General features: G+C 41.4%; 1 protein-coding gene across 2 annotated transcripts in view; it reads left to right on the top strand.

The window, feature by feature from the left end:
• Positions 1 to 14,340: 14,340 nt before the first annotated feature.
• SREK1 (splicing regulatory glutamic acid and lysine rich protein 1) overlaps positions 14,341 to 26,410 on the top strand; it is a 42,427-nt gene continuing 30,357 nt past the window's right edge. The window contains exons 1-2 of one of the 2 annotated variants that reach the window (XM_090131183.1): positions 14,341 to 14,680; positions 24,478 to 24,611. In XM_090131183.1, the coding sequence (XP_089987309.1) occupies positions 14,520 to 14,680; positions 24,478 to 24,611 (295 nt within the window). In that variant the 5' untranslated portion in view covers positions 14,341 to 14,519. Of the gene's footprint in view, positions 14,681 to 24,477; positions 24,612 to 26,410 lie in introns of those variants that run through there. The other variant, XM_090131186.1, reaches the window with a different exon arrangement.

Here is a 26,410-nt window from a genome sequence, read left to right as displayed (position 1 = left end):
AATTTGCTTATTTGCTACAGTGTTTTATCCATCTTGGCCAAAGGAAGTATTCAAGCAGGAAAGGAGTTGTGCATAAAGTGAGTTGTTTCATTTGAGTTGTACTTCTATAGTTCTTCCCAAATAATAATAATTTTTAAAAAATGTTAGTTTTATGTGTATTCATCCTATGCTGTGAGGAATCAATTACACAGCCTGTGTAGAGCTGTCATATTTTGCCACAAACAAGAATATTATTTCTAGTGATTTCCATTTTGCACATATTAGAAAACAGGTCAGATAAGAAACCTCTTTCTCAAAAATCTTTTCATTCATCCTCTGCCATTCATTTGGGGAAGAGCTGACTTTAGGAAGCATTTTTCAGGTTATGGTTTCAAATCCTTTCTGCTCTTCTGCCTTCAAAAACTGTCTTTCCCCAAGACCCACCAGAATAAGTCAGTTTAAAAGGTTTTGTGCCTCAGAACACATCAATTGTTCTGAAAAATTAAAGACAGGAGAACCTAATACAGTTTTCCATTTGAAAGGATAAATCTAAATCTGCCCTCCAGAAAATATTTTTACAATTAGAACAACATGCCTTCTGAAAACTAACTATGAAGAAAACTAGTTAAGGCCTTCATTCTTTGGGAAAATGAAGGTCTAAGTATCTAACCGCTAAAATGAAAAAATGTATTACAGTAATCATGATTTGTCTAATTTAGATAGCTTATAAACAAGCTATCTTTTAAACTTTTCTTTCCTTCTTAAATTTGGTTTGGCTCTGAAGAGCCTTTTGTACTTTCTCTCTAAGAGCTGATCTATGTGTATCAAATAATGCTACCCACAGGTGCCTCTGCTTCATGGGAGAACCTCAGATTATACAAGTACTGAATTATTTTCTTTTTTTTTTCCCCTTTCTCTTCTCACTCTTCCCAGGAAGATATACCTGTAAATTTCTAAGCTACTTTCATCACTAGACAAAAAACACTTTTTACTTAAGTTAACTGGATAAAGCCAAATCTAGATTGAGTTCTGCTTTACAGCATTAAACTTACAAAAGAAAAACTTACTTGATGTCACAGGAGGTAATTTTAGAAAAACTAGATTTGTCTTTACTTTGCTCACTTTACACACTATTCCGCCATAACTAAGCAGTGACGATCTTACAAATGTCTATAAATACCTGAAAGGAGAAGATAAAGAAGATGGAGCCGGATTCTTTCAGTTGTGGCCAGTTCTGCAGCAAGGCAATGGGCACCAACCGGTTTTGTCTGAAAACCAGGAAGCAGGTCACTCATTACTGTAAGAGTGACAGCACCGGAGTTTCCTTCTGAGAGATCCTGGAAAGCTGCCAAGGCACTCTGCCCTGGATGTCCATGCTTGTGCAGGGCTCGGAGCAGGCAGCCTTTAGAGGCCTCTGCCAACCTCAACTGTTGATAGTTCTGTGATGTATCATATATCATCATTCCAGCTGAGAAATGTGGAAGTGTTCATGTTTGTCTGGAATGAATAAACCAAATGAGCTGATTCCAGTGCTCTACATGTCCTCTGGTGCAGACCCTGTCCCCAGCCCCCAGCTGCCCTCCCCTGGCACAGCTCCATGCCGTTCCCTCGGGCCCTGTCGCTGTCACACAGAGCAGAGCTCAGCGCTGCCCTCTGCTCCCTGTCAGGAGCTGCAGCCGCCATCAGGCCTCCCCTCAGCTCCTCTGCTCTGTGCTCAGCACACCCAGGGGCCTCAGCTGCTCCTTGTACATCTTGCCCTCTAGACCATCCGCCACTTTTGCAGCCCCCCTTTGGATACTCTCTAATAATAGTTTTATGTCTTCCATTTAGTACAAGACTTTGAGGTCAGCCGGTTTTTCACCCATCATGCTGTGGGTGTAGGCTGGACATTTTGTCCAGGAGGATACTGTGAGAAACAGTACTGAAAGCTTTGCTGAAATCCAGGAAGATTACATCAGCAGGCTTCTCCTAGCCAACTAGGTGGGTAACCTTGTTGTAAAGGGAGATTAAATTTGTTAATTAAACAGGACTTCTGCATCATAAACCTATGTTGGCTGTGACCAATGGCAGAGTCAACATTCAGGTACTTACTTTCAGTAAGTCCCAGAATAATCTTCATTATTTTGCCATGTGCTGCAGTAAGGCTGACAAGCCAGCAATTACCAGGGTCTTCTTTCTTACCTTGCCAGCTTCTAGCTCCCTTCACTACAAGAAAGACATTGAGTCCCTGGAATGTGTCCAGAGAAAGGCAATGAAACTGGTGAGGAGTCTGAAGCTGGGGAGCAGCTGAGGGAGCTGGGATTATTTAGTCTGGAGGAGGTTCGGAGGAGACCTCATTGCACCCTACAACTTCCTGAAGGGAGGCTGTGATGAGGAGGGGTTTGGCCTCTTCTCCCAGGTGACAAACAGGACCCGAGGAAATGGCAGCAAGTTTTACCTGAGGAGGTTTATGTTAGACTTTTATGTGAGGAACTTTTTCTCTCAGAGGGTGGTCAGGCACTGGAATGGCTGCCCACGGAGGTGGTGGAGTCGCCATCCCTGGCAGTGTTCAAGAGGCGTCTGGATGAGGAGTTAAGAGATATGGGTTAGAGGCTTGTGGTAGCAGTGGTAATGGGAGGACGGTGGGACTAGATGATCTTGTAGGTCCTTTCCAACCTTGTGATTCTACGATTGGGATCTCTCCACACTGCCAAAACCATGGAAAAATAATTGAGAGAGGTCTTGTGATAATGTGAGCCATCTCTTTGGGTACCCTGGGATGAATCCCATCAGGGCCTATATACTTACATGTATCCAGTTAGAGTACCAAATCTCTCACAAGTTAGTTGGCAGAGAGTTTATTGTTCATGCACTCTCTATCCTCCAGCTCAGGGCTCCAGTTGCCTGAGGGTGAAGAAGGTATTAAACATCATTTATTCGTCTGTATCCCTATTTGTGAGGTGACCACCCTCATCAAATAACAGACCACGTTACCTCTGGTCCTCCTTTTGCTTTAAAATGCCTTTTATGTTTTCCCCACAGTACTGGCCAGCTTCAATTCTAACTGAGCTTTGGCTGGACAAATTTTCTCCCTACAGTCATGAATAGCATCTCTGTTATCCTTCCATGCGGCCTGACCTTGTTTTTAGTGTCCACACAATTTTTTTACACCTAAGCTCTAGATGAAGATCCCTGCTCAGCCAAGCCCACTGTAAGCCCCACCTGCATAACTTCTGACTTTTGATATTCTGAAATATGAAATTTCCTTGATTTAAGACTGTTTCCTGAAACGCTGAATGCTATTGCTTCACTGAGCAGAGTGGTCTCCAGTGTATTTCTACAAGTTGCTTCTAGTCTTGGGATCCCACTGTCTTTAATTTTCATTCATCCTCTACAAGCAAGAAGTGGAATATATTATATAATTTTCTGTGATATGATTCCACCTGATTCTTCTTGCAGTTATGAAGATGTTTTACTACAGAAAACTAATGACTGTTGGCAGGGAAAGGAAGCTTATATAATGACGAGCTAAGAAAAAAAGCCACTGGAAACTGATAAAAATTAATATCACATTTCACATTACATCACTAGCTCATCTTTGCCACCTATATTCCCCATTCAGTAACTGGGACTTTCAAGTTACACTGGAGAGGTGTGCAAACAGCCTCTGCTCAGACATATGTTCCAATAGTGAAAAGATTTTTGATTTCTAGACTTGATATATTTTTAAATGTGATGGTTGGAGATTATCTGAGTACCTGACTATATGAATCTTAAGAGTTGCAACATTTTTCACCGTCACCACTTATCCCATCTCTCCAACCAACCAATGACCCTCACAGAGGCTTCTACAGTGATGGAAACAAAAACCCTGTTGCTGACAGCTCTGCAACAAGTTGCTGAAACGCAGTACCAGTCCCCCTGTCCTTCTCTAGCTTTCCTCTCAGTGGGAGTCTTGGAGAGCATAGCTCATTGATCCCATGCTACTCTCTGGTGAGTGTGCCCTTTGGTGCATCACCACCACTGAGATGAGGATCCATTATTCACACCTGCAAGAACTGCTAGATCCTTGGCACCGCTCTCTCAGAGCAGCAGCTTCAAGGTGGGCGCTTCACCCTTCAAAAGCAGGGTAGCTGCAATATAGGCCTCAGGCAACCCAAGTCAAGTGCAGCTGACAGTGACCAATAAATCTTCCACAGGCCCAAAACTCTGTGGCAGCAGAACCTCAGGTTAGTCTGAAGGTTCGCAGGAGTTTACATGCTCTTTAATATCTTCATCAATAATATCAACAGTAAGATTGGGTGCACTCTTAGCAAGTTTGTGGATGACACCAAGCACTGTGGAACAATTGACACACTCAAGAGATGGGATGTCATCCAGAGAGATCTAGACTAGCTCTAGATGTGAGCCCAGGTGAACGTCATGGAGTTCAACAAAGCCAAGTGCAAGGTCTTGCACCTGGGTCATGGCAACCTCCACAATCAGTACAAACTGGGAGGTGGAAGGATAGAGCCCTGCCGAAAAGGACTTTGGGGTACTGGTGGGTGTTAAACTGGACATGAGCCAGAAATGTATTCTCACAGCCCAGAAAACAAACTGGATCCTGGGCTGCATCAAAAGAAGTTTGGGCAACAAGTCAAGAAAGCTGATCCTGCCCCTCTGCTCTGTGCTGGAGATACCTCACCTGGAGAACTGCATCCATATGTGGGGTCCTCAGTACAGGAAAGACATGGAACCTGTTGGATTGTGTCCAGAAGAGGGCCACAAAAATAATCCAAGGGATGGAACACCTCTCCTACGAAGACAGCATGAGAAATCTGTTCAGCCTGGAGAAGGGAAGGCTCTGGAGAGACCTGAGAGCAGCCTTTCAGTATCAAAAGGAGAATAAGAAAGAAGGGGTCAGACTCTTTAGCAGGGTTTGTGGTGATAGAACAAGTGGAAACGGTTTGAAACTAGAAGAGGAGAGATTTGAATTGGATATAAGGAAAAGGTTTTCTACAGTGAGGGAGGTGAGCACTGGAACAGGTTGCCCAGAGATGCGGTGGATGCCCCTTCTCTGAAGACATCCAAGGTCAGGCTGAACAGGGCTCTGAGTAGCCTGATCTGTAGCTGTCTCTGTTCATTGCATGGGAGTTGGACTAGATGACTTTTAAAGGTCCTTTCCAACTCAAGTGTTCTTTGATTCTATGATTCCACTACTACCTCTCTTTTGCCACTTTCTAACAGCCTCATTTCAAGTATGGCATCATCTGATTTCCGTCTGTGTTTTTGTATCTGATTTTTCTGATACTGTCTACAAGATCATTGCATATTTCTGTACTGTAATTCCAGATAATGCTATGTGTTATGGATAAGAATTAAGTGTAGAAAAAGCTATTTTGGCTAAAAAAGGGGGGGAAATGAGAGACAAACGTTACAACCTACATTTTTTGGACTGCGTCAGAAATATTCTGTGAAGGACTTTGTGCATTTGTAAAGTAGGCTGCAGTTATTTGAGAGAAAACCTGTTACATAGTTATAGATAGACTTACTGAGCTATAAAATACTCAGTTAATGTGTAGCTGCTGTCTTGTAATGGCTGAGTAAGAGTATTTTCAGCAAAACATTCATTCAAATTCCTGATTAGAAGTCTTAAAGTTGTAATAAGAAGATGCAACAGAACAAGGATGATGTGACTTGGATGGCAGTAGTCCCAAGAGGTCTAGAAGACATTGAAGTGATGAGTTATAAATATGCACTGGCAAAATGTGTGATTTGAAAGTATTATGCCTAGGCTCCTAAAATTGTAACAACTTAGCATATGTGATTGATCATTGTCTGCAACAGCTTTCTTTCACAGTAGAATAATCAGCAATTGGTTTTGAGTACAGAGAAAGTATTTCTGCTGAGAATGTTTCTTCCAGAAATTGAAGACTATGGCTCCTAAACTGAAAAAGTAACATTTTCCAACAAATCTTGGAACAGATTTTAGCAGATGGTTAACTGACATACTATTAGGAATTGGAAAAAAAATAATAATGTAAAATGTTTTAATTTACTAGCTATATCAGGAAGTGACTGATTGGGTTGGTCTTGATAAATGCAAAGACTAGAAAACATTCTGCAAGGCTTCCAAACAGAGAAAACTTACTTTTTTTTCTATTGTATTTTAATTTAAAAAAATCCATAGCTACACACTTGCTCATTTGAATAATGGTGCTGATTCTGTAGTAAGTTATTTGCAGTAGATCATTTTATTGTATAAATTATTATTGCCTTGATACCGGTATACACATTTTAAAGCATCTTAAGACATTAAAACATGGAAAGAATTTTCAATGTTAGTACTAAACTCAAATTGTTTTGTAATAGTGTACATTGTATATGACTTTCTAGGAAATGTTACACATTAAATATTTACTTGCTAAAGCAATTTATGAAGCCAGTGGTGACAGTACCCTGTTCCAGTGCCCAACATCACTGTGGTGCAGCCCCTGTCCCCAGCCCGCAGCTGCCCTCCCCTGGCACAGCTCCATGCCGTTCCCTCGGGCCCTGTCGCTGTCACACAGAGCAGAGCTCAGCGCTGCCCTCCGCTCCCTGTCAGGAGCTGCAGCCGCCATCAGGCCTCCCCTCAGCTCCTCTGCTCTGTGCTCAGCACACCCAGGAGCCTCCTGCACGTTCTCCATCTTTGTAGCCCTCCTTTTGGACGCTCTCTAACAGTTTTATGTCCTCATACTGTGCCACCCAGACCACGCCCAGTGCTGGAGGTGAGTCCACATGACACAGAGGGGAAAACCCTCCCTCACCCACTGGCAGTGCTGGGCCTGGTGCCACCAGGTTACAGGTGGCCCTTTGGTCACACTGCTGGCTCATGTTAACTTGCCATCAACCAGAGCCCCAGATCCCTCTCTGTGGTGCTGCTCTTCAGCTTCTCATCCCCCAGTCTGAACACATAGAATTATAGTATCATAGAATCATAGAATGGCCTGGGTTGAAAAGGACCACAGTGATCACCTGGTTTCAACCCCCCTGCTGTGGGCAGGGTCGCCAACCACCAGACCAGGCTGCCCAGAGCCACATCCAGCCTGACCTTGACAAGGATGGGGCATCCACAACCTCCTTGGGCAACCTGTTCCAGTGTGTCACCACCCTCTGGGTGAGAAACTTCCGCCTAATATCTAACCTAAACCTTCCCTGTCTCAGTTTAAAACATTCCCCCTTGTCCTGTCACTATCAACCCATGTAAAAAGCTGTTCCCCCTCCTGTTTGTATGCTCTCTTCAAGTTCTGGAAGGCCACAACGAGATCTCCCCAAAGCCTTCTCTTCTCCAAGCTAAACAAAGCCAGTTCCCTCAGCCTTTCTTCATTGTAGGGGTGCTCCAGCCCTCTGATCATCTTACTAGCCCTCCTCTGGACTGCTCCAAGAGCTCTGTGTCTTTCTTTTGCTGGGTGCTCCAGGACAGTACTCCAGATGGGGCCTCATAAGAGCCGAGTAGAGGGGGACAATCACCTCCCTCCCCCTGCTGGCCACCCCTTTTTTAATGCAGCCCAGAACACAGTTGGCCTTCCAGGCTGCAAGTGCACACTGCTGGCTCATGTCCAGCTTCTCGTCCACCAGGACCTCCACGTCCTTCTCCGCAGGGCAAAAGCATTGCTGTCTGTCTCTAATCAACAGTTTTGGCAATGAGTGTAAGAATTAAAGACTGTTAGATTCTCTCTCCTTTAAGAGGGCATATAATTATCAATGAAATCATTCAAAGATCTTGTAAGGAAGAATATAAGAAAAATAATGTTAATACTGAAAGAACAAACCATTCAACCCACTGCATTAAGTAGACTTACATGGACCATATACATGGGTATTCAAAGATTTTCTGCGATTATTTAAGAACATTTCTGTTATTATGGATTATTTATAGATTATTCTGTTATTATACATTATTTATAATGAAAGTATTTTCTTGAATTTCCTATCAAGCAGGAATAATTAAGGGAACTCAGTTCTGGAGAGCACCTTTTATCCTTAAGAATTGCTGAGGCTGGAAGGGACCTCTGAAGATCACCCAGTCCTACTGCACTCTGCTCAGAGAGTTTCAACTACAGCAGGTTACTCAGGGTCACATGTTATAATGTCACACAAAACTAGTGTGTTCAAAACTCAGGGTCAGGTTTTGAATACCTCCAAAAATGGAGAATCTGGACAGCCACTATCCACATTCAACCCTTCACAGTAAAATGAAGAAGTTTTTAATGTTTAAATAGAGCTTCCTGTATTTCAATTTTTGCTTCTTGCCTCTTGTCCTGTCACTGGGCACTAGTGAGAAAAGTCTGGCTCTATCTTGCTTACACTGTCAAATCTGGTATTTATTCACAGTGATGTCTCCAGAGATGGAGAGCTGAGTACAGGACACAGGATTCCAGATGTAGCCTCAGATGTGGCCTCATGAGTTCTGGGTAGAAGGGAAGAACCTGCTGGCAATGCTCTTCCTAAAAAAAGTCATTATTTGCATCAGGAGCACAGCTTGCTCATATTAAACTTGTTCAACAGGATTTCCATTTCCCTTTTTCACTTTCCAGTCCCCAGTTAGTCCCCAGCACGAGATTATTCTTCCCCAGGTGCTGGACTTTGAATTTCCTTTTGTTCAACAACATGAGATGCTTGTCAACCCATTTCTACAGTCTGTTGAGTTCCTCTGAATGGCAGCAGGTATTTGAGTGCATCAGCTGCTCCTCTGAGCTCCACATCATCTGCAAACTGAGAGTGCTCTGTCACACTATCCAGGTTGTTAATAAAGATATTCAACAATATTGAACCTAGTGCTGACACATAGGGTACAGTGCTATTGATTCATCTCTTTCAGCACAGCAGTTCAGACAGTTTTTAGTCCACCTAATGGCCTATTCATCTAGTCTGTACTTTGTCAGTTTGTTTATGAGGGTATTGTGGGATGCAGTGACAAAGGCCTTGATAAAGTTGAGATAAACATTATCTATTTATCTCCTCCTGTTCACAGATTCAGTCATTTCATTGTAGAAGGCTGTCAGGTTAGTCAACCATGATTTCCCTTTCATAAATCCATACTGACTACCCTCAATCATCTATTTGTCCTAACTATGTTTGAAAGTAGCATCCAAGCAGATTTGTTCTGTCACTTTCACAGAGATTGAGATGAAGCTACAGGCTGACTGGCCTTTAGCTTTCAGATACTCCCTCTTGCCCATCTGGAATTTAGGGGTAACACTCATCTATTTTCCCCCCATCCTCCTTTAGCTCCTCTTGTCATCACAGACTTTCAAAGACAATCAGTAGTGACAATGATGCTGGCTAGTTTCCTTATGGACTTGTGTATGTTCAATTTGTTCAGCCTTCCCTTATCTGATTCTCCTTTGCTTTCTTGCTCCAGACTTTTCCACTGGTCTCAAGGGTCTGGGATTTCCAGAAATAAGTCTTACCAGTGCAAACTGAGATGAAGAAGGCAGTAAATAATGTAGCTTTTTCCATGTGCTTTGTCACCAGGACCCCATCTCTGTTCAGCAAGGGGTCCAAGCTTTCTCTTACCTTCTTTCTGCTGCTACACAATTTGGGGTGCTGAGATGGATGGCTACAGGCTTTTCAGAAGACATAGGCAGGGAGAAAAAGAAGGTGGAGAAGTATCTAATAACTTACAGAAGGTCTTGACTGTATGGAGATTCACTATGGTGATGAAAGGTTTGAGTACCTCTGGGTGTGAGTGAGAGGAAAGTCCAACAAGTGTGAGACGGTGACTGGAGTGTGTTATAGATGATACTATCAGGATGAAAAAGCAGATGAAATATTCTGTGAGCAGCTAAGAGAAGTATCACAATCACAAGCACTTATTCTCATGGGAGACTTCGATTTCCCAGGCATCTGTTGGAAATACAATACAGTGGAGAAGCAAAAGACTAGTTCTCTGTAATATGAGGAGAATAACTTCCTAACACAGGTGGTGAGTGATTAGTGAAGGTGTTTTGTGGGTGATGCATTGTTTGAAGGCCATTTTGGGCATGGCTATCATGAGAGTTGGTTTTAAAGGACAGAGGAGTTCAGGAATGCTGAACATTCCTCATGAAAGAAATCTCAAAGCATGGGAGCAGACCATCTCTAAATGCTGAAAGGCAAAGAAGAGAAGCCAGCAGAAAAGAACATTAACCTGGCTGAACAGAGAACTTCTGCTAGAATTCACACACCTGTCAGTCTAACCTTGATGGCAAAAAAGGTCATGGAGTGTATCATTTGAGTGCCAGGGCTCTCATAGGACAATCAGCTGACTGTTCCCAGTCAGCATGAATCTAAGAAAGGCAAGTCCCACTTCTCCTCCTCTGATTATATGATCTGATCAGTGGCTAAGGGAAATGCTGTGGATGTTGTTTACTTGGATTTCAGCAAAGCATTTGATATGGTTTTCCACAGTCTTCTCCTGGAGAAACTGTATCCTCATGGTCTGGACATATGCTCATCGATCACTGGGCAATAATCGGGCTGGATGGACAGGTCCAGAAAATTGTTGTGAATTATGTTAAATCCAATAGGCAGCTTTTCACAAGTGGTATTCCCCAGGGCTGAATACTGGGTTCAATTTTCTTTACTATTTATTATCTTGATGAGGGGGTTAAGTATGCCCTCACTAAGTTTGCAGACAACGCCAAGTTGGATGTAAGTGTTGATCTGCATGAGAGTAGAAAGGCTTTGCATAGAGATTGCGATAGGCTTCATCAATGTATCCACTTGTATGGCATTCAACCAGGCTAAATGCCAGATGCTGCACTTGAGTTCTAACAACCCCATGTAGCATTGCAGGTTTGAGGAAGATTGGCTGGAAAGATGCCTCGCAAAAAAGGACCTGATGGTGTTGGCTTACAGCGGACTGAACATGAGACAACCATGTGACTAGGTGGCCAAGAAGGCCAATGCCATCCTGATCTGTATGAGAAATAATATGGCTAGCAGAACTAGGAAAGTGATTGTCTCTTTGTACTCAGCCCTCATGAGATCTCACCTTGAGCACTGTGGTCAGTTTTGGGCCACTGTACTGCAGAGGTATTCAGAGCGCGTCCAAAGAACAATCAAACCAGTGAAAAGGCCAGAGAACAAGACCTAGGAGGAGTGGTTGAAGGAACTGGGATTCTTTAGTCTGGAAATGGCTGAGTGAGACCTAATCACTTGCTACAAACACCTGAAGGAGGTTGTAGCATGAAGAGTATTTGTCTCTTTTCTCATGTGACAAGCACTACTACATGAAACAGTGGCCTCAAGTTGCACTACTAGAGGCTTAGACAAGCTATTAGGAAGAAATTCTTCACAGAAGGGGTTGCTATGCATTGGAGAAATGGTGGAGCTGCCATCCCTGAAGGTATTCAAGAGATCTGAGGACTGGATGTCCTTAGTGGTGGACTTGGTATCATGCCAAGTGATGGCTGGACTTGATGATCTCAAGAGTCATTTTTCACATTAAATGATTCTCAACAGTCTGTCTCAGCCAGTGAATTCTCATAGTTGTGTCCTTCTGACTCTCTTTTCCATCCCAATGTGGCGAGTTAGCAAACAGACACGTGGTGTCAAGCTGCCTACCGGGGTTAAACCTCAGAAAAATGACCAGCTATTAATTAAATATTTACCTGGGAGAAGAAGAAAAAATATGACTATTGTATAATTTCTAGGCCTCATTTGAGTAATTAACATGAAATGTCCATACATTGATACCTTTCCTGCATTTATACACACATTAGTTGGTACACTATAACTTTTTTTTTTTTTTTTTTTAATTATAAGAGAGAGTGTGACTATTACATATTCTTAAGCCTCAAACAGTTTGGCTTGCTTCTGACATTTTAATGACAGCCTATGAGAACAAAGGCTTCCAGCTTTATGGCTTTTTCCTTCATATTCTTCTGAAATCCAAATTCAATATTTTTTCTTTTTTTTTTTTTTTCCAAGCTAATACCAAATTTAAATGGAGTTTTGCTTATGTTTTGTTTTGGGTACAGAGAACAGTAGCTCAGATTTTTGTATTTATTATTGAAGGCTTTACCTCAGGGAGGATATCTCAGTCAGTTCTGACATCACAGAATTTTTCTCTTAGTAAATTTTAGAGCTTGGTTTTTTTTTGTATCTTCTACTAACACATGCAAAGAGAAGCAACATGAATGTTCAGAGCAGTAGTGGTTTCTATCTTTCTGCTAGCCATCTGAATAGCTATTTGTCAAAACATGAGAAATCTTCATGTGATATTTCCACAGACAAAATAATCATAATACAATTCAACTTTGCCTAAAATATAAGGAAGGTCTTGAATTCTCCAGTTAAGCATCTCACTCAGTCATGAGTGGTTTTCCCCAGAAATCAGGGCTGGAGCCTGTCCTCTTCAATATCTTTATTGATGACCTGGATGAGGGCACTGAGTGCACCCTCAGTAAGTTTGCGGATGACACCAAGTTGGCTGGAAGTGTCGATCTGCTTGGGGGTAGTGAGGCCCTACAGAGAGATCTGGACAGGCTGGAGAGCTGGGCTGAAGCCAATGGGACAAGGTTCAACAAGATCAAATGCTGGGTCCTGCACTTTATCTACAACAACCCCAAGCAACACTACAGGCCTGGGGAGGAGTGGCTGCAAGACTGCATAGAGGAAATGTACCTGGGGGTATTGATTGATGCTCAGCTGAACATGAGCCAACAGTGTGCCCAGGTGGCCAAGAAGGCCAATGGCATCTTGGCTTGCATCAGAAACAGTGTTGCCAGCAGGAACAGGGAAGTGATTGTCTCCCTGTACTCAGCTCTGGTGAGGCCGCACCTCGAGTACTGCATTGAGTTTCGGGCTCAGGGGAAACCTTATTGCTCTCTATAGCTACGTGAAGGGTGGTTGTAGTGAGCTGGGAGTCAGCCTCTTCTATCGTATAATAGTGACAGGACTAGAGGGAATGGCTTCAAGCTGCATCAGGGGAGATTCTCTGCTTGCGCCAGGGGAGATAATGCTTCTCTGAAAGATTAGTCAGGCACTGGAATGGCTGAGTGGTGGAGTCACCGACCCTGGAGGTGTTCCAGGAACGTCTGGACATTGTTCTGAGAGATATGGTTTAGTGAGAACTATCGGTGATGGGTGGATGGTTGGACTGGGTGATCCTGGGATCTTTTCCAACCTTGGTGATACCATGATTCTATGATTCATAGCTTCATAATTAGCGTTAGATTATAGAATGCCTGAAAGAAAAGATTTAACTTGGATCTTGAAGTTTTTTAGAATCTGGATTTCATTTGGAAGAGAGAGGATGTATGCAGTATTATTTCCAGTCCTACCTGAAACATTCTCATTTCTAAGAAATTTCAAGCAGTTGTCCTGGATTTATTTAAAATTCTGTAACATACTGCTCTTACTTTACTGTCAGGTGAAGTACATGAGCAAATACAGAAGCAGTAACCAAGAGTCGGAGACATGCCGGTTCCAGCTGACCTACTTGATCATAGAAGTATCACAAATTTGAGATCTATTTTCAGCACATACAGCTTCAAGACTGCTCCAATCCTTTTTCAGTTTAGGTTTGGTGCGTGGAAGATCTAAGAGTTCAAACATTCACACCTGCAACCTTACCCTTTTAGTGTTAGGATGCACTGTATTTATCAGCTAATTCAGACTGCAGCTAGGTTTTAGAACATAGACTGCCCAAAACACACAACCACAGTTCCATTTTCTCCAGTCGATTTAGTGTTTAAAGGGAACCAGGAAGAGGGGAAATGGCCTCAAGATGCGACAAGGGAGGCTTAGGTTGGATATCAGGAAAACAACTTTACAGAAAGGGTGGTTAAGCACTGGAATAGTCTCCCCGAGGAGGTGGTTGAGTCACTGTCCCTGGATGTGTTTAAAAACCGTTTGGATGTGGTGCTCAGAGACACGATTTAGCGGAGGGTTGTTAGGGTGGTATGGTTAGGTTGTGGTTGGACTCGATGATCTTCAAGGTCTTTTCCAACCTCAGCAATTCTATGGTTCTATGACTATAACTCTGGACAAACTCAGCGTAAGTGGGAGAGATTCTCAATCCAGCTTTAACAAAACCACTGAAGATGCATTTTCTCACAGCCCTTCCTGTTCGGTGTCGTTATGATGAAGGTTTGCAAGGCTTTAAACTGCCTCTCACTGAAAGATCTTGTTTACAACCAAGAGAGCCCTTCGGCTACCAACGAGCGTTGTACCGGGAATCTCTCTCTCCTCCAAATCCGGCAGACACAGCGCTGCCGTTAACCGCTCTGGTTAACCGCTCTGCCGAGGCCCCGCGCCGGCCCCGCCCGTGGCGGCCCGCCCTGCCGGCTCCAGGGCAACCGAAGGGAAGCGGAACCTCTCGCCGGCCTCGCCACCAAACCAGGAGCTCCGCCGCGGGCTAGCAGCGCCTGCACGCCTCTACCGGCAGGAGGCGAGCAGCTCGGCAGCACCTCCGGGAGCAGTCGAGTGTGCGGCTAGAGCGGCGGCGCGCGGGGACGCTCTGCCGAGACGCCGCGCGCCGCTCTTCGTCTCGGGCCCGCCTCCCCGGCTGCGTGCGGCCGTGCCGTTAGTGCCGCGGTCGTGCAGGATCCGCCATGATGAACAGCGGAGGGATCGGGGTGCCGCTCGGATTCCCCCTGGGCCCCACGTCCGTCATCCAGGTCACGAACCTCTCGTCGGCGGTCACTAGCGAGCAGATGCGGACTCTCTTCGGCTTCCTGGGCGATATCGAGGAGCTGCGCCTCTATCCCCCAGAGTAAGCGCGGCCGGCTCCGGGGCGATAGCGACCGAGGAAGAGGCGCGGAGGGGCCGTGCGGTGGCGGGAGGGAAGCGGCGGGAGGCCCTACGTGCCATCTTCAGTGCGGGCACCGCCGCCTCCCGCGGCGGGCCGATCACGTGCCCCGCCTTTGTATGGCCGCAGCGCCGGGGGAAAGGCGCTGCGCCCGTACTTAAGATGGCGGCTCCGGGCTGAGGGAGCGGCCGCGTCCTTGGAGCGGGGCTGCGTCCTCCTGGCGGCAGCCGGGGTTCGGCGCCCCCGCTGCGTGGCACCCGGCCCTGGGTCCGATAGAAACGCGCCTTTCCCCTCGGCTCCCGGCAGCCCCGTGCTGCGGCCCTCTTGTCCTCCGCTTGCGCACCTCCCCGCGGAGCTCCCGCGTTTTGTCGAAGGGCGGCTTTCATCGCCGCCGAGGGGCCGCTAACGGGCGCCGCCGGGGCTGTGCGAGGAGGGACGGCGTGTGCCTCGTTCGCGGCACGGCCCTCTGCGGCGCGTGTCCCCTGCGGTGCGTGAGCCTTAATAACGGACGCACACGCTTCTCAAAGTTGCGTCTGATCTCATTTCGTTGGCTGCGCATAAGGGATCTCTGGATGGGAGGCAGTGTATTTTGCTTGCCCTGATGCTTCAGCCGGGCGGGTTGTGACCGGCAGAGCTGGGGAGGAAGAGAGGCGATTTTTACTATTGCCTTTGTTGCCCCACGATGTGAATGTCATACCTGCCCTTTAGAACAATTTATCTTTTTTATCCCTTGTGAAGTCATGTGGGGTGGCAGGAAGGGGGGGGGACACCATTTACACCCAGGCATTTTGAGCTGGGTGTAAATCAGGAAAATAAAATTCATGTTTTCTAAATAGCTAAAAACGTTGGTATTTTTCCACTTCTGTGTGTTGCTAGGTTATGTTTGTATCGATTTGAAAGAACAGCATTCAGAAATGCATGGTTTAGCGTGTCTGTAGAGGGTATGTAATAGTTATTCATTCATGTGACAGTAGGTTAAAACAGTACAATCAAGTTTTAAGCAGTCTGTAGTAGATTTCTGGTGATTTTCCTCAAGTTTTTTTGGTTCTTAAATTTGAATGGTTCTGCAGTTTCCTGATTCACTTGAGTTTTCTCATGACTAAGTGTGTTTTTGTTACAGCCGTTGACCTTATTTTTTAATATTTGACAGAGTAAAATATAAGTGAAATAGATATTTTCTTAAAGTTTTCAATTAATCTTTGTGTCTGTGTGTAAAATTTTGCTTGTGTGTATATATACAGGAAAAATTAAAATCCAGTGCCGCAGTAGGGTTTGACTCGGAAGTGTCAAGGTTATGCTGTGTTAAACATCAATTCTAAGGAATTAATCTTTTTTTTTTTTTTTTTTTTTTTTTTCCCTCAAGGTAGGATACAGAATTGTGGTTATTTATTCTACTGTTCATGTTATTTACACTTTTTTTTTTTTTTTTTTTTTTTTTTGCGCATAACTTTTAGAAATGCATGTTTCCTAGCTTCTGGGCTTTTCAATTTTTCATTTATTTTCAAATTGCTACCATAGAAAAAAATAAGGGTTTCATCCAATGCCCTTCTTGTTAAACAGAAAATATATACTGCTTTTTCACTCTCTGAACATATTTTATGACAGTATAATAAAAAATTCAGGTAATAGTGCTTCACTGACAAGTCTAAGGAAAGCAGAAGAATCCGAATCAAGAAGATGCTACTACAGTTTATGTCTGCAGTTTGTTGAAATTATGTATAGCCAGTGCTATTTCTATTAGTATTTAATAATTTAATTAAAAAAAAAAATTAATTCTTTCTATGAATTAAAAGGGAATTTTTTTTATTACAGTTCACATAAGGCAGAAATTCATGTTGTCTCAGCTTTGAAGATATTTCCAAAGGAAACTTTAACTTTCAGTGTTTTCTGGAAGCATCAATTTTGTTACCTTCATGGAACAGTGAGAACTTTGTTCTTTGTTCAGTTCTGCATCTGAAAAGCGGAATTGGTCGCTTGAATTTAGTGAACTATAAATCTTGTGGATATTGACCACTTAGTGGCAAATATTAATGCAAACTTTTTAAAATTTATTTTTCACTAAGAATGAGAATATGGGGGTGTTTCAGCTTTCAGTAATTCCAGAATATATATTTAAATATTTAAATAGTGTAAATAGAAAAGAAACAGTAATGAAAGAAAGCTTTGATTGTAAGTAGTTAAGCATGAGCTTTTGCTGAGATTGGATCTCATTTGCTAACCTTTGTTTGGAAGCACATAAAAAACAACAAAAAGTTCTTGTTCGAAGATAATCTGTCATGTAATATTAAAAGAGTATTACTTTTTGTAGATAAGGCAGCAGTGAAAAAGTTTTCATGTTGTGTTGCATAGTATTATAACCTGTTTTTTAATTCTTCACTGAAGATATTCAGCATACAAACAAACTATTTTTACTTAACTCAGCTGGAGTGTGCAGAACAGAGTGAACTTGTATTCTCTTCTGTACTCATCATCTTCTGTGTAAAAAAATCAAAACATAATTTGAATGCCTGTACTGCGCATTTTTAATACTAATGGATGTGAACTGCCAGCTCTGTTAACAAAGCATAACAGTTAAGAGAATACGAAAGGGAATTTTTTTTTTCTGTACAGTCTGTGTACGTATGTCGTGTAAGTCTTTTGTACAGAGCCTTATGCTCCTCTGGTTCTCATGTGCCAGGCCATTGAATTGACAGTTGCCCCTTTCCTCCATCTGGCTGGAGGCAGGGCCTTTCTAGTCCTGGTTGTTGTATTTGTTATTCATTTCACATGAATGTGAACGAAAAGGGTCATTATCAAGAGGAGAAGTAGGATTGGACCATGTACTCTGTTTAGAGAACTGTTTAATGGAAATTGGAGTGGCTGTTTTCCTGGAATCTGTGATTGTTTTCCCTACCAACTCATGTACTCCTGCCTGTAGGGTTGAGGTGAGCTTTTCATCCTGCCTCTCTGTGGACTTGCAGGTAAAACTTCTGGATGACATGCGGTACATACCTATCTCTTGAAAAAAAATTCTTACTTCTGGAAGCTAAGATTCTGGTTCATGCAGGTGATGAGGAGGATATATTCCCTTTGAGTTGATGGAAAAGTTTTTTTCCCTCTTGGGAAAGTTTCTCCACAGCTGACATGTGGATCAATAGGGAGAAAAATAAACTTTATGTGAATTTTTGGAGTTGGTCAGCCAATTAATCCCCCACTCCATCCTTGTTCCTCTCAATCTTTTCAGGCCATTGCTGCTGGTGAGTTGGTGTATGATGATAGGAAGCTCCTTACAAACTTCTGCCACGTGTATCATTGTACTTGATGCTATCTGGATTTTGGGATAATTGATACTTGTTCAAGTTATCCTTATGCACCACCTCCAGCACAGCTACTTTTCTCATATACTGGATACTTTTTTCCATACTGGTCCACCTGCCTGTCTGGCATGTAACATTGTCCCTGCTGGAATACCTTTCCTTCATGGCTGACAGGAGTTATGCTCAGAGGGGGAAAGAATTTTCATCTTTTGCAATTGCTTTGGCAATGCCCCTTTCCCTAGGGAAGGATTCCAGTTGTCTGGCTTCCATGCTCACTGGATCTATGCTGTCTGCTCTGTTAACAGCATCAGAGCATCTAGGTGACAATGTGCTCATCTGGGTGATGGCTGAAATCTTTTCATGTATCTCATGTTTTACCTAGGAATAGGTAAGAGGTGATTGACTCATTTATAATCCCTCCTCTTCCTTCCATTCTTGTGATGGCTATGTTATGGAGTAGCCTTTCTTGTCCACTTCTTTCTTCATCAATAAAAGAGCTGACTTTTGCTTCCGTTGTTTCTGCTCGTAGACAGGGATGAGGGGCACCAGCATGAGTTGACTCTCTGGTTCACTTGCAGAGGTTGGGTCAGATCCAGAGGCATTTTCTTCCATTCAGTGTTGGCAAATAGTGTTCAACAGTGTTTGATATATACAGGCCAGACCTCAGCACAGTGCAGCAAGTGGTGATTCTTTGGCATTACCAGGATCAGGGCATATCTTTTTGAAACATTCTGTCAGTATTTTAAGAGTCTGCAGTTTCCAAGGCAATTTCCAGTGCTATTGGAGGTGATAATCATGATAGATACTTGCTCATATCCTCCCACACACCTTGCCATGCACAGCCATCCTGCTGAACACAACTTCACTCTGTTCTGCACACTCAGGCTAAGCTAAGTAAAAATATTTTGTTTGTATGCTGAATATCTTCAATGCAGAATTAGAAAATAGGTTACAATACTACGCAACGCAACATGAAAACTTTTTTCACCACTGCGTAAGATCATGCTACTTAGAATATCCAAGGTGTATTCAAAAACTTCCACAACTATTTTTGCTTACCTTCAGTAGAGAGTGTACTTTCTGGAGTTTCTGCAGTAGGGTTCCTGAAATCTGAGAATGAACATCCTGCTGAGCACAAGTACCAAATTAAATCCGTAATTGGTATAACAAGAGCGCATGTTGTATACAAACTAGCAAAACCATAAAGAAGTCTAGGCCAGCCCTCAAGAGATAATAAACATCCCAGAGTTAAGAAAAACAGCATTGGAAGCAAGTGAACACTGTGCATGAAAAGACCAGCATTGTGACCAGCAGCTGTTAAGTTACTAACACTGCTCATAACAATTTTATTTAACACTTTCAGGTCAGATTGGTCATTATCTCAACCCTATGAGCCCCACACTGAGCTGTCTTTGCTGGCAAGGCAGTCCAAGAAAGTCCAACTTCCTTGGTTCTGAACCATCGTGCTTAGCAGCAACTAAAACATTGATGTGTTACCATGATTGTTTTTTCTCCTGAAGGTAAAACAGCATCAAACTGGACTCTGTGAAGAAAATCAACTGTGAAGAAAATCAATTGTTTCAGCTGAAACAAAAACAATACACACATTTTATAGTTTATACATACTCCCTTTTATCAATCACTTGTGATCTTTCTGAGTAAAAAAAACAGGTTATGACCCACTTCTTCCAAGTCAGTCGTGTATGTCAGTCATATACTTTTCTTGTAACCTGGTGAAATTTAATCTATAAAACATGGTTGGATAGAATATTTCAATAACAAATCTGCTTTTTTTTTAGTTAAGAGGAAGCAAGCTGTATTCTGATACTTGCAAATTAGGTTGATCAGGGTCATATAGCATGTTGGACCTTGGCCCCTAAGTATTCGTTGGTTTTTTTTTTTTTTATTTCTTCCTCATTTTAGAAGTTGGAGTATTACATCTTGGCTTTGATTATTTTTTCCTTATCCTCTGATATTTCGTTTTGTCAGAGCAATCCAAGGTGTTTGTGATGTGCTTGACCAAGTGGTCATTTGTTCTAGCCCTGTTCCACTATAATTTGTTGTGCACCACCGTACTGCTGACTAGATGAAAAAGGAGAAGGTATATAACTTACTAGGGAGCAAGGATGCCATCTGTACATTTTGTGTTTCCATGACTGTAGAACAAAATAAAAGATTATGCTATGGTTTCTTGAACTATTACTGTTGCAGAGAATTACTCTTTTACTCATTTTTCTACATTTCTCCAGTCTCCTATCGTTAATAAACCTTGGCTTTATAGGATGTGGGACTAAGTTTTATTTGTAAAGCTAAAAGGAAGTCTTAAATTGCCAAATACAGTTATTTACAGTTTATATTACAGTTTATATTAGATAATGTTGGAATACTTGACTTAAAGTTCTTGTTATATCACACGTTTTGGAGGGGATGAAGAAACCATGTTGACTTTTTAAAGTATTGACTAAAATTAAGGTTTTTTAAAATGACTCTTCAGTATTTCAAGTGAGCTTCCTGAACCCAGTGACTTTTCCCAGCAATTCATATCTAAAGACTGCTTAAAATACCAGTTTCTGCTTAGTTTCTTTTATTTTGTTATCCCTAATTGACTTGGATGAATTTTTAAATGAATGTTAAATCATGCTATGCTGTTTGGTACTTTGTCACTTTGTTTTATTTTCATTGGTAACAGCCTTTCAGTTTCTGCAGTCACTGCTAATCAGACACCTCTTTAAAAGGATGGGTTGTGTACTTGTCATATTACTGAGAGCCTGGTACTGAGTGAGGCACATGAGAGCTGTGAGGAAATCACCTTTGGATTGAGTTTAAGAGTGCTGGAGAATCCTGGCACTGTAGAAATTGTTTCCATATGGTCACAGTCCTAATTTTAGCTATTTGTCATTGGCACTTAAAGCAATATTTCTGTTATTGGGAAGCAAAACATTAGTATGGACCTTCTTTTTGTGGATTGTTAATGGCGACCTTTGTTTGTAATTACCTATTTTCTTAGAAGTGTGCTGTTCTGATCTGTGAAAAGCTTTTCCATTGAAGGTTCAGTCTGTAACAAATGATAGCATGTATTTATGGGTCTTCAGTAACAGTAGTTAGTAAATAAAAGTTACATGGAAGTGAGAAGAGTTTTTTTAATCATCTACTTGTATTTGTATGTAGGTGTTGTTAGACTAGCGGAGTTTTTCTGTCTGCTGCATTGATTTAACATTCCTGGTTGTTGGCTTCAAAAACTTGACCAAGAAGCTTTGATTTCATTACAGTTTCTATGCAAGATTTCTCTTGAAGGCTTGTGCAGGTGGCTTTCAGTGCCTGAAGACCACTTTTATTCCATTTACAACCAAACCTTTTGGTCATCTACTTATCCTTGTTCCATAAACAAAGCTATAACCTCGTGAGAAAGGAAATGCAGAGATTCTGAGAATTGCCTTTTCCTTATTTTAACCAGCTTTTTATGAAAAATGATCAGAAGTAAAAGCAAGGGGTTATTATAAAATCCTGTCAGGAAACATGATTTCTTGGCTTTTCTTTTTTTTTTTTTTTTAATTTACTGGTACATACAGTAGTTTTACTTACGCCTTAAGAAAATGGATTAATTGTAGGTTACTAGTTTAACCATATGAGATCTGTTTTCCTCCTGAAGCTAAAGAGTTTCAATAATTGTAAAGAGAAGTAGAAGGTGTATGTGAAAATGGCATGGAAAATTATGGTTAGGTAGGATGCAGAAGTCCACAGAAATGGGGAATACTATAGTCACAGTCCATGTAGGACAATTTTTTTTTAACTAGTAAGTACCGTTAATTCTACCTCAGGACCTCAGTGTGGATTTGTCAGCTCTGCTTAGAAGAGTGCTTGTAGTAGAGCTTCTCACGTGCGTGGTCCTGGTTTGGTTACAGATCTGAGCTCCCATATTGAGAAAGAAGAACCCCTGTCATTGTTTCCATGTGTGCATGGCAGTTTACCATCTGAAAATCTTCCAGTGCTTACTGAGTTTCTCAAGTGGGAGTACAGGGAGGCTTGTTATGTTTCCATTGACATAGGAGGGAGGCATTATTGCAAACCTGTGTTTGTGAAAAGCCTCTGAGAAAACCATGCTTGTGTGGGAAGTGATGACCACTTTTCAGTACACAGTGAGACTGCAAGAGGAAGTGCTGTGCTCCCTGCTTTGTAGAACGTTACCTGAAACATGCTGCATAGCAGTGGTGTTTTGTTTTTCTTTTTACAGACATCCTAAAGTTATTTACAATGAAATTTACAAAATGTGTTGTTCAGGGAAGTATTAATTTATTACCTTTCTTTTGGTTTAAATAGACATTCGTAAGAGCAGGAAGTGTGGCTCAGGTAGTTCTAAAGAAGGCGGAGACTTTCAGTTTGTGGTACAGGTACAGCTGAAATCCAAAGCTGGTTTGCAGGGCGTGACAGCTTTTGGCTGTTTACTCTAGTCTGCAAACTGCTCCTACAGCTTAGAGTTGTTTTTCAACATAGGAGACCAGTTAGGTCTGAGGTGTGTAGTCCCAGTCATACTTCTGAGTAATGCTCTCACAGCCAACTGGATTTTTGCAGACTGAATTGTTTGAAAGCAGGGAGACAAATTGTGCGCAGTGATGAAAGCTCTGCTGTAATACTGCTTTCATTTGGATGAACTAGAGTGGCCATTTTTTAGACCTCACAGCGTTCTACAGAGACTGTTGCAAAGGAGGTCATAGAGATGTGTACAGTTATTCCATAAGATCTTATTTTAATAGGTTATTTGTTTATGTTAGTGTTTTCTGCACTGGCACCTTGTGAAAGCCTGTAACCTTAGATAGATGTTCTGTATGTAGCCTTTTATTTATTTATTTCTACTATATTTTTCTGAACAACTCATTCATATGAAATGGTTTTGATGTTTACTACTCTCCTGAGAGATGGATGGTCTCTCCGGGAAGGAAAACAAAAATAGCAAAAATGTTTGACTTATCCAGGTCCCTTTTTCTTTTTCTTTTTTTTCAGTTTTCTTGTAGTCCAGAGCTGCTAGATTTCAGTAATTCTAAATTACAAGTGTAAGACTTGCTTTTTTACATCAGTGCTCTGTAGCTTTGAAGAACACTGTGAGTTTGCCTTGGTTATACCTTAAGAAATGTTGGCTGAACAAGAGGAATTAGAAGAGGACATTTTCGAGCTCTGTTCTTAAGAAGTCTACTGGAGAGGTTTTGGAGATCCACTTCTTAAAAGAATAGGAATGATCATTGTAAGACTAAAAAACTTTTAGAATTTTAGATTTTCATTCTTTCTATGGATGTACATGCAATGTTGCTATTTTTTCTGCAGATATCTCCTCTTGAGAGAATTTTTCTTCCTCTTAGTTACTTCTCTAGTGAGTTACCTGATTAGCTTAATCCTCAAAAGAGTTCGTACACAGGCTACTTCTTGGAGCCTAGTTGATGCACTGTTCTTTTGTTAATATTTTTAACATACTTTCCAAATAGCTTTCAAGACTGAAATCTAGAAAATGGAGGGGAGAAAATGTTACAGAAAGGTACATAACACATAGCTGGCTCTGTAGATGTTGAAATTTATGGGGATTACTTATGGAGGGCTGAATCTGCCTTGTCCAGAATTGTGTTCTTCAGTTAGCAATGAGGTTAGAGGTCTTTAGCAGTGTGGACTATGGAATCTTCATTGGAGGCTTTGTCTGTTCGGGTTGTGACGGTAGCATGTATATTTAAAAAACCTAAACAAATGAAATTAACCAACCAACCAAAAAAGAAAAAGAATTCCTCCCCCTTGAATAGCCAGACTGAAGATAAACAACCCCATCGTAAAGAAACTCTGGCAAACATCTTTGAAGTCCAACTCTTTAAAATGTCAGATGTTTAAAATGTGAGATTAGAAGTTGTGTGCAAACATGTCTGATGAGGACTTAAAAAGTAATTTGCTATCAGCCCTGATGTGTGGAAGTATTCTGAATCAAGACCTAGCAGGCCATTCTGAATGTGAGAACTTGTATAAACTTGACTCTCAGGCATGATTTATTTCTCTCCTGCTAACTAGGCTAGTATGGACTAATATTTGAAGAGGATTCACTGAAAAATTACTGGTCTTATTGTTTGAATTTCCTATAATAGGATTATGCAGAGAAAAAAAAAGATTAACTGTAGATTTACTATGTGATACTTTGATTCATGGTGCTGTTTGCAGTAATAGTGAAGTGTATGATGTTGTATAGTAAGATTTGTAAAGATAGTAAGTCTTGTAAATTTGGGATTTTGGCTTATGTAACTTATCATTAAAAAGAAGGAGGTGATGTGCTTTTTTTAGTGCCATAAAAGTCAAATTAGTACATTTCTGTACTTCAAAGTAATTTTTTCCAGGAAGTCTAAAAAGTCTTTCAAATTAAGAAAATGTGGTTTAGGAAAAAAAAAAAAAAAGTACATTATTCAGTATAAGTGATTGTTTTTTTTTCCTTTTGTCTTGCAGCAACGCACCTCTTGCTTTTTCCTCCAAAGTATGTTATATTAAGTTTCGTGAAGCTTCAAGTGTTGGTGTGGCCCAGCATCTAACCAACACGGTTTTTATTGACAGAGCTTTGATAGTTGTGCCCTGTGCAGAAGGTTAGTATTTCAGTCATTCTTCTGTAATGTTGGTCTTTGTCCTGTCTGCTCATTGTTTTAAGCTTTCAATGTGAGGAGGTGGTTCTTTGTTGTTTTTGTTTTTTTTTTAATTTATTTTAATGTTGTTTCGGGGGCAAAAAGAATAAAAGAAAAAAAAGCCTTGATACAAAAATGAAAATAGACTGAAGAAACATAGTTATAGAGATTTAATTTAAATTCAGTATAAGGAAAAAAATGACCTGATTTAAATTAGAATAATTCAATTTTCCATTATTGTTACATATCTGGGAGGATGCAAAGGTAATTTTGTCCCCTTAGTGGTGATTTTTATCTTGGCAAGCTTATTCCCACACAGAGTTCTCACTGAAGTCAATGGAGCACTGAATATGTTAAGTAATTTCCTTGCAAAGGTAGCATGGAAGTTTGGTCTTAACGTATTATTTTTTGTCCGTGGGTGGTGGTGGTTGTTGTTACTTTTTCAGTTTTTTGTTTTGATTATATTTATTATTCGTATTATTTTTCTTTACCAAATTCAAATTTGTCTTGTTGACACGCACTGTGTGCATTTGGCCATTTTAGATTTATATAATTTAAAATAGTTTGTGTTCATGGTGGTAATTACTGTTTGATGTTTACCTCCTAGTGTCATAAAAAGATTCCAGTTTTCTCTTCTTGTTACTGTTGAAAGAAATACTTTGTTTGCAACAAAAAGACTTTGTTACACACTGTACTCCTCATGATTTTAGGCACCTTTTGAAAAATGCAGTTATCTGCATAGAATGCTTCCAGAGTAAAGTATTTTTATAACTCTTAGTAAAGATGTTTGGTAAATAGTAATTTCACAAGTGTTCCTTTAGGTAATGCTGAGGCCATACGTTTGCAGATGTGCAGAATGTGAGGGAATTTTATTGTTAGCATGCCAAGTCTGAATACAGTCCTATGAAGCACGGCCCTACTGTTGCTGAAGTCTGTGTAGACAAATAACTGGAGTTTGGCAGAGCCCCATTGACTTCACTGTGATCCTTGTGGAATTGAGCATAGGCCCATTTGGGTCTAGAAGACTTTTTACCTCACTGGAGTAGAAACATTCCAGATGATAAAGTGAAGCTTTCTTCACTTTAAGTATGGTAGCTGTTTTGCCTTGAAAAAAAGAACCCTGAGTGATTGAACAATAAACTGCTGCAAATTCAGAAGTACTTGCTATTATCACAAGTCAAATTTTGGCTTAAAAAAAAGTTGTTGACTTCTTGGAGTTTGTTAATAGTGCTCTCAGACTACCATTTTTTCCCCAGTCTTACTACATGGTGATCTGAATAATATAAGATTAGTGCTGTGGTGATCGTGGTCTGAGACGTTCGTAGCAAACTCTGGCAAGTCTACAAAATGTCTTGAACTCTAAAGCTGCTCTGAGATTGTAGTGATCTCTAAGACACTGCATATTCTCATAGCTTTTAGTGTGAGCACATATTTTTTGACTTCTTGAAGCCTAGATTTTTAGCTTTTTCTTATGCCTTGCTTTGTGGCATTTTTTGGTGTTATTCTTTCAACTTATTCTTTAACTGCAAAGAGGATGTTGCCCTATCCACTTAAAACTTAGGGAAGGCAAAATGCATGAATCAAGAGCCCTGGTTATTAAAAAATTGCCCCTGAATAGTTGCCTGTAGCTTATTCAGGACTGTAGTTTTATGTTTCATCCAAAAGACCTTAACACTGGTTCAGTACTGCCAGAGAGGGAAGATTGTCGCCAAATGAATGAACAGCACTTCCTGGTGTTTTTCTTGTGATGAGATCACTGCCTG

Source organism: Phasianus colchicus, chromosome Z, assembly GCF_987193195.1.
Source record: "Phasianus colchicus chromosome Z, bPhaCol1.hap1.1, whole genome shotgun sequence".
NCBI lineage: Eukaryota > Metazoa > Chordata > Aves > Galliformes > Phasianidae > Phasianus > Phasianus colchicus.
The sequence above is the reverse complement of the archived record's forward strand: the minus strand, read 5'-3'. Positions and strand labels throughout refer to the sequence as shown.